At 40.7% G+C, this 12,758-nt stretch overlaps 2 protein-coding genes across 2 annotated transcripts; one reads left to right on the top strand and one right to left on the bottom strand.

The window, feature by feature from the left end:
- On the top strand, positions 1 to 1,590 carry LOC128745583 (glutamate dehydrogenase, mitochondrial-like). Its single transcript, XM_053842661.1, has one exon. It carries the CDS (start codon positions 1 to 3, stop codon positions 1,588 to 1,590), a length of 1,590 nt encoding a protein of 529 aa, XP_053698636.1.
- Positions 1,591 to 1,725: 135 nt separating this feature from the next.
- On the bottom strand, positions 1,726 to 6,072 carry LOC128741456 (cell division cycle protein 16 homolog). The gene is made up of 3 exons (XM_053837285.1): positions 5,776 to 6,072; positions 4,648 to 5,720; positions 1,726 to 2,841 (listed from the first exon to the last, which is right to left on the bottom strand). Exons 1-3 carry the CDS (start codon positions 5,962 to 5,964, stop codon positions 1,767 to 1,769), a joined length of 2,337 nt encoding a protein of 778 aa, XP_053693260.1. The 5' UTR covers positions 5,965 to 6,072; the 3' UTR covers positions 1,726 to 1,766.
- Between the last annotated feature and the right edge of the window lie 6,686 nt (positions 6,073 to 12,758).

Consider the following 12,758-nt stretch of genomic DNA (forward strand, 5'->3'; position numbering starts at 1 on the left):
ATGAGTTCTTCGTTAGCAAAACTCCGCTCGATGGCTACCCAACGCTTCATTTTGCGACGCTTCCAACACACTATGCCGCAGGAACTGGAACAAATTGCCACCGAAAAGGATCCACAGTTTTCGAAAATGGTACAATATTTTTTCCACAAAGCTTGCGTTAAACTAGAACCAAGGCTGTTGGAATACCTGAAAAAATATCCAAGGATGAAAGATGAGAAACGGCAGCAACGGGTCCAAGCTATATTTCAGACGCTTAGTGGAACAGCGAATACATTAGAAATACGTTTTCCCGTGTTAAGGGATGACGGAAACTACGAGATTATAACTGGATACCGTTCCCATCATTCACTACATCGATTGCCGGTTAAAGGAGGCATCCGATATTCGATGGAAGTAACTAAGGATGAAGTGCAAGCTTTATCATCTCTAATGACATTCAAGTGTTCGTGCGTTCATGTTCCGTTTGGAGGTGCTAAGGGTGGTGTGCGAATTGATCCGAGTCGCTACAGCAAAAAAGAATTACAGAATATTACCAGAAGGTACACGACAGAATTGGCCAAACGAAACTTTATTGGTCCTGGAATTGATGTTCCTGCACCGGATATGGGTACTAGTGATATGGAAATGTCATGGATTGCCGATCAGTATAGTAAAACATATGGACATAAGGACATCAACGCGTTGGCAGTAGTTACCGGAAAGCCGTTACATCAGGGCGGAATTCGTGGAAGAACTGAAGCCACCGGTAGAGGAGTCTTTATAGCGACCAATTGCTTTGTAAAAGAAAAGAAATGGATGGAGGCCATTGGTCTTCAACCAGGAATGGAAGATAAAACGGTAATTATTCAGGGATTCGGAAATGTCGGTATGTATGCTGGTCGCTTTTTCCAAAAAGCAGGATGTAAAATAATTGGCATTCAAGAACACGATGTATCACTGCTAGACGAGAAAGGTATAGACGTAGAAGAGCTGATTAAATACAAGCAAGTGAACAATACAATTAAGTTTTTTCCCAAGGCGAAGGCTGTCGAAGAGAATCTCTTAGCACACAAATGTGATATTCTTATTCCAGCAGCGGTTGAAAAGTCAATAAACTCTACCAATGCTGACAAAATTCAAGCCAAAATAATTGCCGAAGGTGCTAACGGCCCAACTACTCCGGCAGCCGATCAAATCCTTCAAACGCGAAAAATTCTAGTGATCCCAGATTTATACTGCAATGCCGGAGGCGTGACAGCCTCCTATTTTGAGTATTTGAAAAACATCAATCATATTTCCTTCGGCAAGCTGTCCTTTCGACAAGAGTCTGAAAATCTTCGGGAAGTGCTCAAATCCGTTCAGGATTCGCTCAGAGATGCATCGGTTTGTGTCGAGGTGAACCCAACGGAGGCCCTCAGTCACTATCTAGATAACGCTAGTGAAGCAGACGTGGTTGCCTCCGGATTGAAATATGTGTTAGAAACTGCCGGACGAGGAATCATGACAGTCGCCAATCAGCACAAGCTCTGCCTGGATCTACGAACGGCGGCGTATATTTGGTCGGTGGAAAAAATCTTCAAAGCTTGCGATGGAGCTGGACTTAGCATGTAAATAACAAGTTTCCCTTACATAAATTAGATGCTTTCGTTGAGTATCACAATTCATTGAATTTCAAGAATTTCTTTTAAAATAAATAACGTTGACTATCAAAATAACTGTTTAAAATATATTACAGATAAACAATTATTTTACGCAATAACATTCTATTTTCCGAACTTACCTGCCCACTACAGGTCCAAACTCATGTCATCTGCACTAGTATCACTCACCGGTGATGCGTTCGAGTCATACTCATCAAACTTAAGCTTCAATCGCGGTGGTGGTCCATCAACGAGTCCGCCAGCATCACCGCCTCCGGAGCCGATTTTACTACTACTTTCATCAACCATATCGTCATCTCTTGCTTCTGAGTCGTCCTCTTCCTTCGCGTCTAGATCGATATCTTCTCCTTCGCCAGCATAGAACGGTAGCGGTGCTTCCTCTGCCAAATCTTCGATCACGTACTTCAAAATTGTTGTCGTAAAAACATCGTCCCTTTTGAGCGACAAGCTTTTATGGAATGATTCGACAGCTTCGTCCAGTTTTCCCATTAGCGATTGCACAAAGCCTATCGCCGTGTAAGTGGCAGCACTCAACGGTTTGAGAAACAAAGCTCTCCGGTGAAACTCTAATGCCTCCTCGTACTTGCGATTCTTCCGACAACAGTGGCCCAAATTGTTGAGCAAGGGCTCCCATCGGACCGAAATCGGCTCTCGATTAGCTTTGGCCATGCTTTGCACCATATCAAGCGTGGTTCGAAAAACTTCCTCTGCGCTTTCGTACAGTTTATATTCGAATTTTATCACTCCGAGTTCGTGCAGTACGTAAACATCCAATGGAGCAATGGACATGGCTTGGTAGAAGAATTTCTCTGCCATTTCCAGATTTTTTGTCAGTCCGCATTCCACTCCGATGTACAGCAGCGGCAAATGACACCCTCTCATGAGTTGGGTAGCCTTGAAGTATGCCGCCATGGCTTGATCATGTTCGTTCTCTTTAGCAAATGAATGCCCGTATGCCAGCCAGGCTGGACCATACAGCCGATCCAGAGTGGTCGCTTTCGATAGATACCGGCGGGCGGGATCACTTTTGCCAATCAAATCGTAGTAGCAACCGACAGCATACCAGGAGATAGCATCCTCAGGATAGAAATCTACTAGCTTGTGTGCCACGTAGAATAGTTTGTTGAAATCTTTCATCTCCATTAGGCAACCAATCTGCACGGTGAGACTGCGCTTGTGGTACGGGTCTCGCTTGAGAACTCTGAATAGCAAAAGAAAATAGAAAATGAAAGTTAGAGCGACATAATAAAAAGAAAGAATTTCTATGTATGCATACATATTTATCAAATATCACTGGCCAGGGCCACGCCCTGCTTAATAAAAAAAATTAACATCATATGGAAAGTATTACTTAGAATCCATACTGTCTGAAGCATTATAATTCGTTGATATTTAAAACATCCAATGACGTACAATAAGTGGTACCCTGACACGCTCAAATTGGATTGATGGAATGGGGTTACTAGTTTTCAAACTTAAACAGCAATGATACATGTAGATGATGCATGTTTGAAGTAAGATAGGTATGTATAAAAGGAATAAGTGATAGCCCCTTAGCGTTTACCGTTCAATTGAGTCTGATGTTTTGTTTATTTAATATGCATTAAAATAACATAGAACGAGTGAAAATAAATCAAAACACAGAAAGGTTATAAAACCAGTTATCGGTCTCACCTTTTATAAATGGACCAGAGTTTGCATTCAGTTTAGTTCACTTTCATCCGTATAAGCTCTAACATAATGGTTCCGACTGTTAAAACTGTGGTAGTTTTGTGTTTGATTCTAATAGTAAGAAGGGTTTCTAACTTATTCAGAACTTAGCAGTAACAGCGGTTTATTTTCTTAATGTCCTTAATGAGACGCTGGGAAAAGAAACTTCAGCGTTCATGGAATTTATCGTATTAAGAAATAAAGAACTTTTACGGAACATTTTGGCCTGCTTTTGGGAACGATATTTAGGGAACGTACAGCTATTATCGTAATCGATACTATCATTACATACTTTCATTACAGATTGTTCGAAACGTTGAAGGTATCAAATATCTCAGCGATTTAATAGCAAACCTCAACAAGACATGCAGCTCTTTAGAAAATTGGTTAGCGGTTGATGACTTTGTTACGATACGAGTTGTTAATAAAACATTTTTTTTTGTGCAGGCAAAACTGGATGAGCCCATCCAAGGGAAACCTTCCGCCGATCGGTTCCAGTTTCTCGCAAAATTGGAATCTCATAGATTCATGTAAAAAGGTACCGCTCGACGCAAGCGGAGTTTATCTGTTGCAGCCGCAATCCGACTCGGTTCCGTATCCCTATCCGGTTTACTGTGACCAAGAAAGTTTCATCGGCAGTCACGGTTGGATTGTCATTCAGAACCGGCAGGAAAATGGACGACTGAGTTTCGATCGTACCTGGAAGGAATACAAGGATGGTTTCGGAGATCCGAATGGGGAATTTTGGTTAGGTTTGGAGAAACTTCACCAGCTATTGAAAACCAATCGGTACGAGCTACTGGTGGTAATGAAAGCAACAAACGGCAAAATGGAAGGGGCGCGCTACGGATGGGTAACGGTTGGAGGTGAAGAAGAGAGATACATATTGGACTTGGGAAGTTACGTTTATGGAAGTGCTGGCCCGACGATGGAGTACAGCAGGGGAGCAAAATTTTCCACTCCAGATCGGAACAACGATGGAACGGGGAAAGAATGTGCCGATCAGCTCCGGAGTGGCTGGTGGTTTCGCGAATGCCGAGATTTACCGTGCGTTACTAACTTTACCGCAATACAAAACTATTCATAGAATTAAAATTTCCGTTTTTGTTACAGGGAGCATTCTAGTGTGAAAAATGGCAAAAACCTTTCACTATGCGATAAAGAGTATCACCCTTACGATGGAAACTTTTATATGGGGGACAGTTGCTTGGCAGAAACCCGAATGCTGATACGTGAACTGTAGTTACCTGGTAGTTAGGTATAGGTACTTGTAATGAATAAATAGTATCATACTCACTCATCTATGATTTTCATGCACTTCTTATAATCGCAGTTGTAGAAAAATTTCTCCGCCTTCGAAACAACCAAATCCACACATCCTTCCAAACGGTCGAAGCAGTTTTGGATTGCGATAGCCGATGGACTTTGCATACTGACTGGTCGGTTGATGCGATAGGGAGTATCTTGCTTGCAGCTGGTACTACCTCCGCCACCAGAACCAAACACGGATGACGCCTTTGAGAGAGATGATTGTATCAAATATGAAGGTGTATTTTTCAAATCGTCTAGAATTTTATTCGCTGGTGACATGATTTTGTTGGGCAAGGGAGTTGTGAAACACTTCGGCAGTGTGGAAGCAGTTACCGCTTTGTTACTTTCAATGTTTTTACTGTTTTTCATCTTCTCTGTCAGCTCATGCAGCAAATCAGAACTCATTGTTCCAACTGGTGTCTGCTCGATGTTTGTTTGAGGAGCAATCGATTCATAGTATTTTTTCAACTTACTTTCGTAGAGTCGCTTCAAAATCTTCCTTTCTGGTTCGGAACACTGCTGTTCCATTGGCATATGTTGCATCAATTCTTTCTCTTCCCAAGCCATCAGCATTTCATGTTGAACGAGTGCGTCCAGGGCTTCTGAACAGTAAACAGATTTGTGCAATGCTTGAACGTAACAATCCATTGCTAATACTCGGTTATCCATCGCTTCTAGGATTTTTCCCTTCAAGAAATAAATTGAACCTAGCAGATCACTTTTGTTAGGCTCTTCAAAAACTGGTCCATCAACCGCACCTGAATCGTCTTTGCAACTTACGCTTGCAGAAGAGACACTAACTGCTAGCTTTTCACAATCCACCGAATTTAGCACATCTAATGCTTCTTGAAACTCCTTTGCCTCGGCTAGGCATTCAACAGCCAAATAGTGACAGAGAAGATTCTGCTTGTCCAACCCACGGCTTCGTATAATGTAAGCCGCACGGTGATACTCCCGCAGCAGGAACATACACTGAGCTTGCCAGTATACATCTTTCGGTTCGTTGTTACTGAGGACAGTAACTTTCTCCGCCCAGAATAATGCTGTTCGATAGCGCCTCTGCAAAACAAATGATAAACAGACCTGTGCGAACAACATTTAATGCACTCCTCACCATGTCCATAAAACTCTTCATTATTTTGCGATAGGTGTCAACATCAATGAAGCAACTAGCATCTGATGTCGATTGTTCGGCCGCAGAATCGGTGCCGGTATTTGCGCGGAGGTTACCGGCAGTAGCTGCTGCTGTATCGGTCCTCATTTTCGATTCACTACCGTATGAGCCGCACTGCTGCCTTGGCATTACCTTTCTAAGCACAATGTTAGCAAAGTCTTCCCACAGGTAACGTTTTCCTCTTAGTTTTCTATGCTGAACGTGAACACATTCAACACAACTTAACTTCCAGCTTTCCAATCAAATCAAGTGCCTACACAGCAAAGAAGCAAAACAAAAATTTGTGATGGTGGTAATCAATGAGACTATCACACCTGGTGTGGAGAAGGGCATAAGGTAAGGCAGGGCCGCCAGAGCCGCAGTGGTAAGAAATAAACGTCAAATCACGTTTTGCGGTGTAAATCAGGGGTGTGAAATTGTTAAAACCAGGGGGGATCTATCGGTAAGAAATTGTGAAACTCACATGTGAAGGGGCAGGCAGGTGACCATAATTTTCAATGCCGCTCTTGCTACTTTTTTCTCACCGATTTGCTGTTCTTGCCTGCTTATGTAACTTCCGAAAAGTTTCTTAGTTTGTTTTATTTACGCTAAAAATCAGATAAATGCATTATCGGGATCAAAACAATACAAACGACAATTGCGCTGCGTGTTTGGGTTTGAGTTTTTGTCAACTGCAGCAGACAAAAATAGAGTTGCGAGTCCCTTGGCTCGAAATCAATCACACACCGTTTGGTCCATGACAGTACAAACGTCATGGACCAAACACCATCTGCGGTAACGCACCACATGTATGGAATTTGACAGCAATAGATCCCCCTGGTTAAAACCACAATTTGGCAGCTACGGGGTGAAGTGGCTGTCAAATTCATATACATTTTCGATGTCCCACGCATAGGTACCAAACTGGTAATTTTGACAGGAACCAAAATATTTGCTGGGAATTCCCCTTTACCGAGGACCATTTGAAAGCTGCTCTTTTCACTCCTATACATGAGAAAGAGATAGCAACACACCATGCCCTTGATCGGCAGGCAACCATGTTTTCACTGCCACACTCAAAAAAATCCGCACGTCAAGTTTACGTGAAAACGTAGGTAATTCTCACACCCCATTGGCAGGCAACCATGTTTTCGCTGCCAACATCTCGTGTGTGCGAAAATGAGACAGCATGTTAGCACTGCGTTTCACTCAACTGTCTGATTTGGGCCCGCTGTCAAATTTTGAGCCCAGGACATGCTGTCGCTGACATTCACTGCAGCTCGTTATAGAGACTTCGATGGGGTGTTCTCAAGGGTAAGTCGCTTAGAACACTGTTGCAGGCTCAATTTAGGGAACAGCTTATCTCATTGATTACAATTGCGGTTCATTTATTTCACAGTTTATGGCACACTGTGGCCCATCTTTTTGATATTTAAATTTTGAAATGTTAGAAATTGGCAGCCTTGCCAATGTTTGTTATTGTCAAAACGATCAAAACAGTCTGGCTGGGCGCAGGCGAGTTTGACAGGTTTCACACGATCAGCACCTCAGCGGCACAGTAAGGCACAGACTGAACAAAATATCTATGAATGAGGTTAACAGAATGTTCTCAGCGACTTGCCCTTGGTACGCGATGAATTATAACAGTATAATCAATATATATAGAATGCCAGTATCGCTGCAGTGCGCGTGGTAAACATCACACATAATCAGATAATGTATTTACATTATATATGCATATGTGTGTGTGCCTGAGATTCCTCAAAAGGGGTAAACATTGTCAAACTTTGGCAACCAGTTTAAAATTTCAAATATGGCTGCCAAGTAATGTGATTGGAAACTTCGTTTGCTGCAAATTTCTGAAAAAATCAGTGCAAAAGGGCGCAGGTGTGGGATTCAATTCATCCGGACGAAAAGAAAAAGAACGTTTAAAAACATTTCACTGGCATGACAACAACGATGAGCGCACTGATGACAGCACCAACCAGCGCACAGATAAAGAACAGATAAATAACAATGAGCAACTTTGACAATGAAGTTCCCGATTCACAGACTTGATACAGATTGTTAGCACCATGTTTACCACAATGAGTCCTGTAGTAAAACAGCGACACTGGCGTTCTATATACAGCAAAGTTTCGTTAATTGGTGGTTCGTTAATTGGGCGGTTCGTTAATTGGGCGTTCGCTAATTGGGCTATGTGACAACTTGAATGTCAAAATTGTATGGAATTTTCGAGTTTAGAATTTTCTAACAACTGTCAGTCGGCCCAATTAGCGAATCAGCTGGAGTGCAGTCGTGGCCCAATTAACGAATTCAGGCTGTATATTGATTCTACCACAGAGAACAGACATCCATTCAGGAACAAATTTTTCGGGAATTCTTGGATAAAATTTCAAATAAAAATCACCTAATATGCTAGCTTCACCACCACTATAGTTTCCCAACTAAATGATTCTTTTGATTTGCACACTGACAACCTTTGGCTCCTCTGGCGCTAATATATATGGACTATAAGCGTTATGTTGGCGCCAGAAGCTAGCTGTTGTGAGTTTAGTGTAGAATTTTATGCGCCTTCAGCGACATCATCACTATAGTTTCCCAACTAATTTGACATAAGTTTTATCCAAGTGGGGACCTTTCGCCTGGATGTCTGTTCTCTGTGATTCTACTATTATAACCGTCGCGGGCGAAGTAGTCGTCAAAATCGTTGCGAGGCAAATATCGTTTATTTTGTCAAGTAAATCAATATTGTTCCCAAGCAGCACCATTTGTTGCATGAAGGGTTACGCAACTCTAATTGAAACATTCAAATATGGTAAAAGTTCGCGTCAGTTACCTTTATCGAACTGTTATGTGATTGAAAAAGCGCAAGAGGTGGAGCCTATATGCAACCAATTGTTACACAATTGTTTTATGGAACATCAATGCGCGTTATCTATCCATTCGCGACTACGATACTAAAAGAGATTTTAAGCCTGTTCGCACTCCCACGAAATCCTATGCCGCGTTGTCAAAACTTGCGTGAAAACATAAACAAAAATACTTCCTTCTCTTTTTTTCTCGCACAAAAACCAATGCGCGTTATCTAAATACAAGCAGGTATTCGCGACTACGATACTAAAAGAGATTTTATGCCTGTTCGCACTCACACGAAATCCTAAGTCGCGTTGTCAAAACTTGCGACTACGATATTAAAAGAGATTTTAAGCCTGTTCGCACTCCCACGAAATCCTATGCCGCGTTGTCCAAACTTGCGTGAAATCAAAAACAAAAATACTTTCTTCTCTTTTTTCCTCGCACAAAAACCAAACAATTATGAGCAACTTCATCACGAATTATGTTTAGCGGGAACCGGGATTTCCTCTCAGGGCTCCAAGATGAAAATTATTTATATTAATATTCTTAATGCGACTTTAGTTTTTTGGGCCTATTGTGAGCTAATCTCCATGCCATTCAAAATTTATCGTGCAAAATATAATTTTGCTTTGTATTATTTGATGCGCCTCGTGAAAGTTATTAATTTATTTATTTTCAAGTTTAAAGAATTAACCCAGCCAGATTAAGAGTTCGTTTACGATGGAAAAATGCGGTGTAAAATCGAACTAGATACTGCAATCAAATATTTTAGTAACTGCCATGGATTCCTGATGAATGTTCGTGTAATTATTGTTAAAATAAAAACATTCCTTCGATGAAAAATATTTTTTCATAAAAATATGGCGGAATATGATGTTACATTGGTTGTATTTGTTTGGTTACATTTTATTTAACAATATGCCGTAATCAACATGATGCAACATCATGTGACATTATTGCTTAGCAATGGCATTATAATAACACGATGTTGCGATGAAGTTTCATGTTACTAGATATAGACTAATATATTTGTGACAGCCAGTATAAGTATTGGATAACCTGAATCCAACATATTAATAACATGAAGTTGCTTATTTGTTGCGTGTTTTAATACTGTAACCGGTGAAGTTTTTTGCAATTTAAACAAGACTTAATAGCCACATGGAAGATGTTGCAAGTGCTGCTTGGGTTGTTGCAGTTGAAAATCGTAATGATCGACGTGCGACATTTGGTTTTATTCTTGTTCTGTGTGTCGCAACTACGTCGCAGGTGGTGCGCTGTATACACTCAAAATAATCCACTCGTCCTTTCCACGTGAAAAATCACGTAAATTTCTCTACAGGGAGTTACGTGACTTTCAGTTGAACATTATTGGAAAATACAATAACATCTATCTGATTTGCAAGTAGATGCACCCATACTAATGCAAATTACGTGAAATTCACGTAAATAATACAAGGAAAGTTGGATGGAAAATATTCACATAACTTTTCCCGTAACTTCGACGTGAAAATTATTTGAGTGTAGCGCATCAATGTGCGAACACAGCGCACAACGTGCGACGTAGTTGCGACACACAGAACAAGAATAAAACCGAATGTCGCACGTTGATTATTACGGTTTTCAACTGCAACAACAATAGCTTACGTGCTAGACAAGCATAATATATACTTATAACTTGCATCAAAAACATCCCATTAAGAAGACTGGCAACTCTGCCAAAAGTTGAGCGACAGTAACAGCAATGCTATCTGCCGAGTTAAAGTTGAACTTTCACATACAGTGGACCCCCGTTCGTTTGAACGATTCTTCATGCAAACTAACGAGGTTAGCTATTAATTTGAACAACTGGTAACCCTAAATATGCTGGAGCTTGGGTGAGCTGGCGACCCTGTTCTTTGTTATTGTTTTGGTGGTTTGATTCAGTTGGCAGTTGCAAGCACCGAATATTTCATTCTCCAATCAGATTTCTACCATAATCGTTGGGAAAACGCATTTTAAAACAGATTAAACACGCTAGATCAGTATAAACAAATCGTGTTTATATGCATTGTCTGCATAAGCAAATGATGTCATATTGAGAATGACATTTGAACCATTATTAATTTGCACGTCGTGCAAACCAACGGGGTTCAAATTAAAAAGTATTTAGATTAAAAACGGTCAAACGAACGGGGGTCCACGGTAGTAGTGTGTGTATATTAGAATATGATATGGATGTACACAAACACTTATGCAATGCATTGCCTCGCTCGCACACATCTTTTCCCACCAATACATATCCAGCTTTTTACGAGCCATAATGGCGGACGTGTTCGTAATATTTGAACGATATTTTTGACATTTCCCTAATACATCGCACGTTTTCTTTCCGCGCGTTCACCGCAAAACTAAAGGAATGTACGAAAAGAAAACGTGCGATGTATTAGAGAAATGTCAAAAATGCTGTGCAAATATTACGAACACGTCCGCCATTATGGCTCGTAAAAAGCTAGATACACACAGCTTCAACTTTTGTCGGGAGGGGCGCGCTGTTGCTTCTGTTGCTCGTCATTTGCATGGGAGCGAGGAAGAGATGCCAGCCCAAGTAACAACGGTAGCTGAATTGCAAGAGCAATGGCTGTTTACGGGTTAGTTTAAGGCGATCAAAGCTGCATAAAGTAAGCACTTAAATGGTGTTTAAATAAGCGATGTTTAAGCTACTTTAAGTTTTTCAAACCAGTTCTCTCCCAAAAGCTGATAAAAAAGTTTAATGGCGGATTTTTCTGCCAAACAACCTGCTTCTAAGCAACCATCAACATCAAACCGTTTTACGGCTGCTTAAAGGTGTTTAAATGTAGAGTGAAAGCTTTCATTAGGTTCACAGCTTTCAAACTACTTTAAGTTTGCTTAAGGGTGTTAAAGTGGCTTTACAAACTTCTACCAAGTTTTCTTTCGGCTCACAGCACACATACTGTCAGATCATAGAATTTCGCAATTCGGCTGACAGCAAAAGTTTGTCAGTTATCGACATTATCGACTGCTTCACGCTAGACGGGCTAGGCTTCAGGTGTAAAGATATTCTCACTGTCTGTTCAGCAGATACAAATGGGGCGGATCATACGGTGAGTGCTTATGGATCAACAGATGGCGGGTTCAATTCCCGGAAAAAATACATGCATTTTTAATTAGCTAGCTTACTTGTACGAATTAAAGTTATTCGAAACTAAAAATATCGCGTTCACGGCGAAATAAAAATGACGCGTTCCATTTTTTTAAATTTAGAAATAGATTTTTTTTAGCTGCATAAAGGTTGATGAAGCGTTGATTAAGCGACTGGAAAAGTAGATTGCAAAACTATTTCTCGTTCTAAAAATAGAATTGACAGCATTGCACAAAATGGCTATTTAAAAGTGCAAAAAAGGTTCTATTAAGCTTTATTGCAGCTTCGAAAGCAGTTATTAATTAGCCTGAAGCTTGATAAAATCACCAGATTTAGATGTTTAAGAGCTGAAAAAAGGTTTTCATTTCTAAACCTAAACCGTAGATCAGCCACAGGTTGAATAAAATCAGCTATAAAAGCGTTTGATCAGCCTGAAATTGTTACTTGGGAGTCTTCTTGATGGAACGTCTTTGCTTACATACAACCAAGTAGATTCCTTCAGCGACGATTTCAAGCTATCAAAAAAGTGAGCAGCGCGTGTTGTTACTAAAGAAACGGGCAATATTATGGCTCGTATCCAGCTTTTTACAAGCCATAATGGCGGACGTGTTCGTAATATTTGAACGACATTTTTGACATTTCCCTAATACATCGCACGTTTTCTTTCCGCGCGTTCACGGTAAAACTAAAGGAATATACGGAAAGAAAACGTGCGATGTATGAGGGAAATGTCAAAAATGCTATTCAAATATTACGAACACGTCCGCCATTATGGCTCGTAAAAAGCTGGATATAAAAAGCTGGATAAGCAAAAGCAAAAACGGTGTAAAACAACTTCTGTCAAAATTTTTATTGGACCATAGGCGTATTGACAACCCTGTTCACCACACCGCGCAAGAAGATTACAAAGCAGAAGAGCACTAATCAAAAGTTGAAGAATCAT

The sequence above is a fragment of the Sabethes cyaneus genome, chromosome 1 (assembly GCF_943734655.1).
Source record: "Sabethes cyaneus chromosome 1, idSabCyanKW18_F2, whole genome shotgun sequence".
Lineage (NCBI taxonomy): Eukaryota > Metazoa > Arthropoda > Insecta > Diptera > Culicidae > Sabethes > Sabethes cyaneus.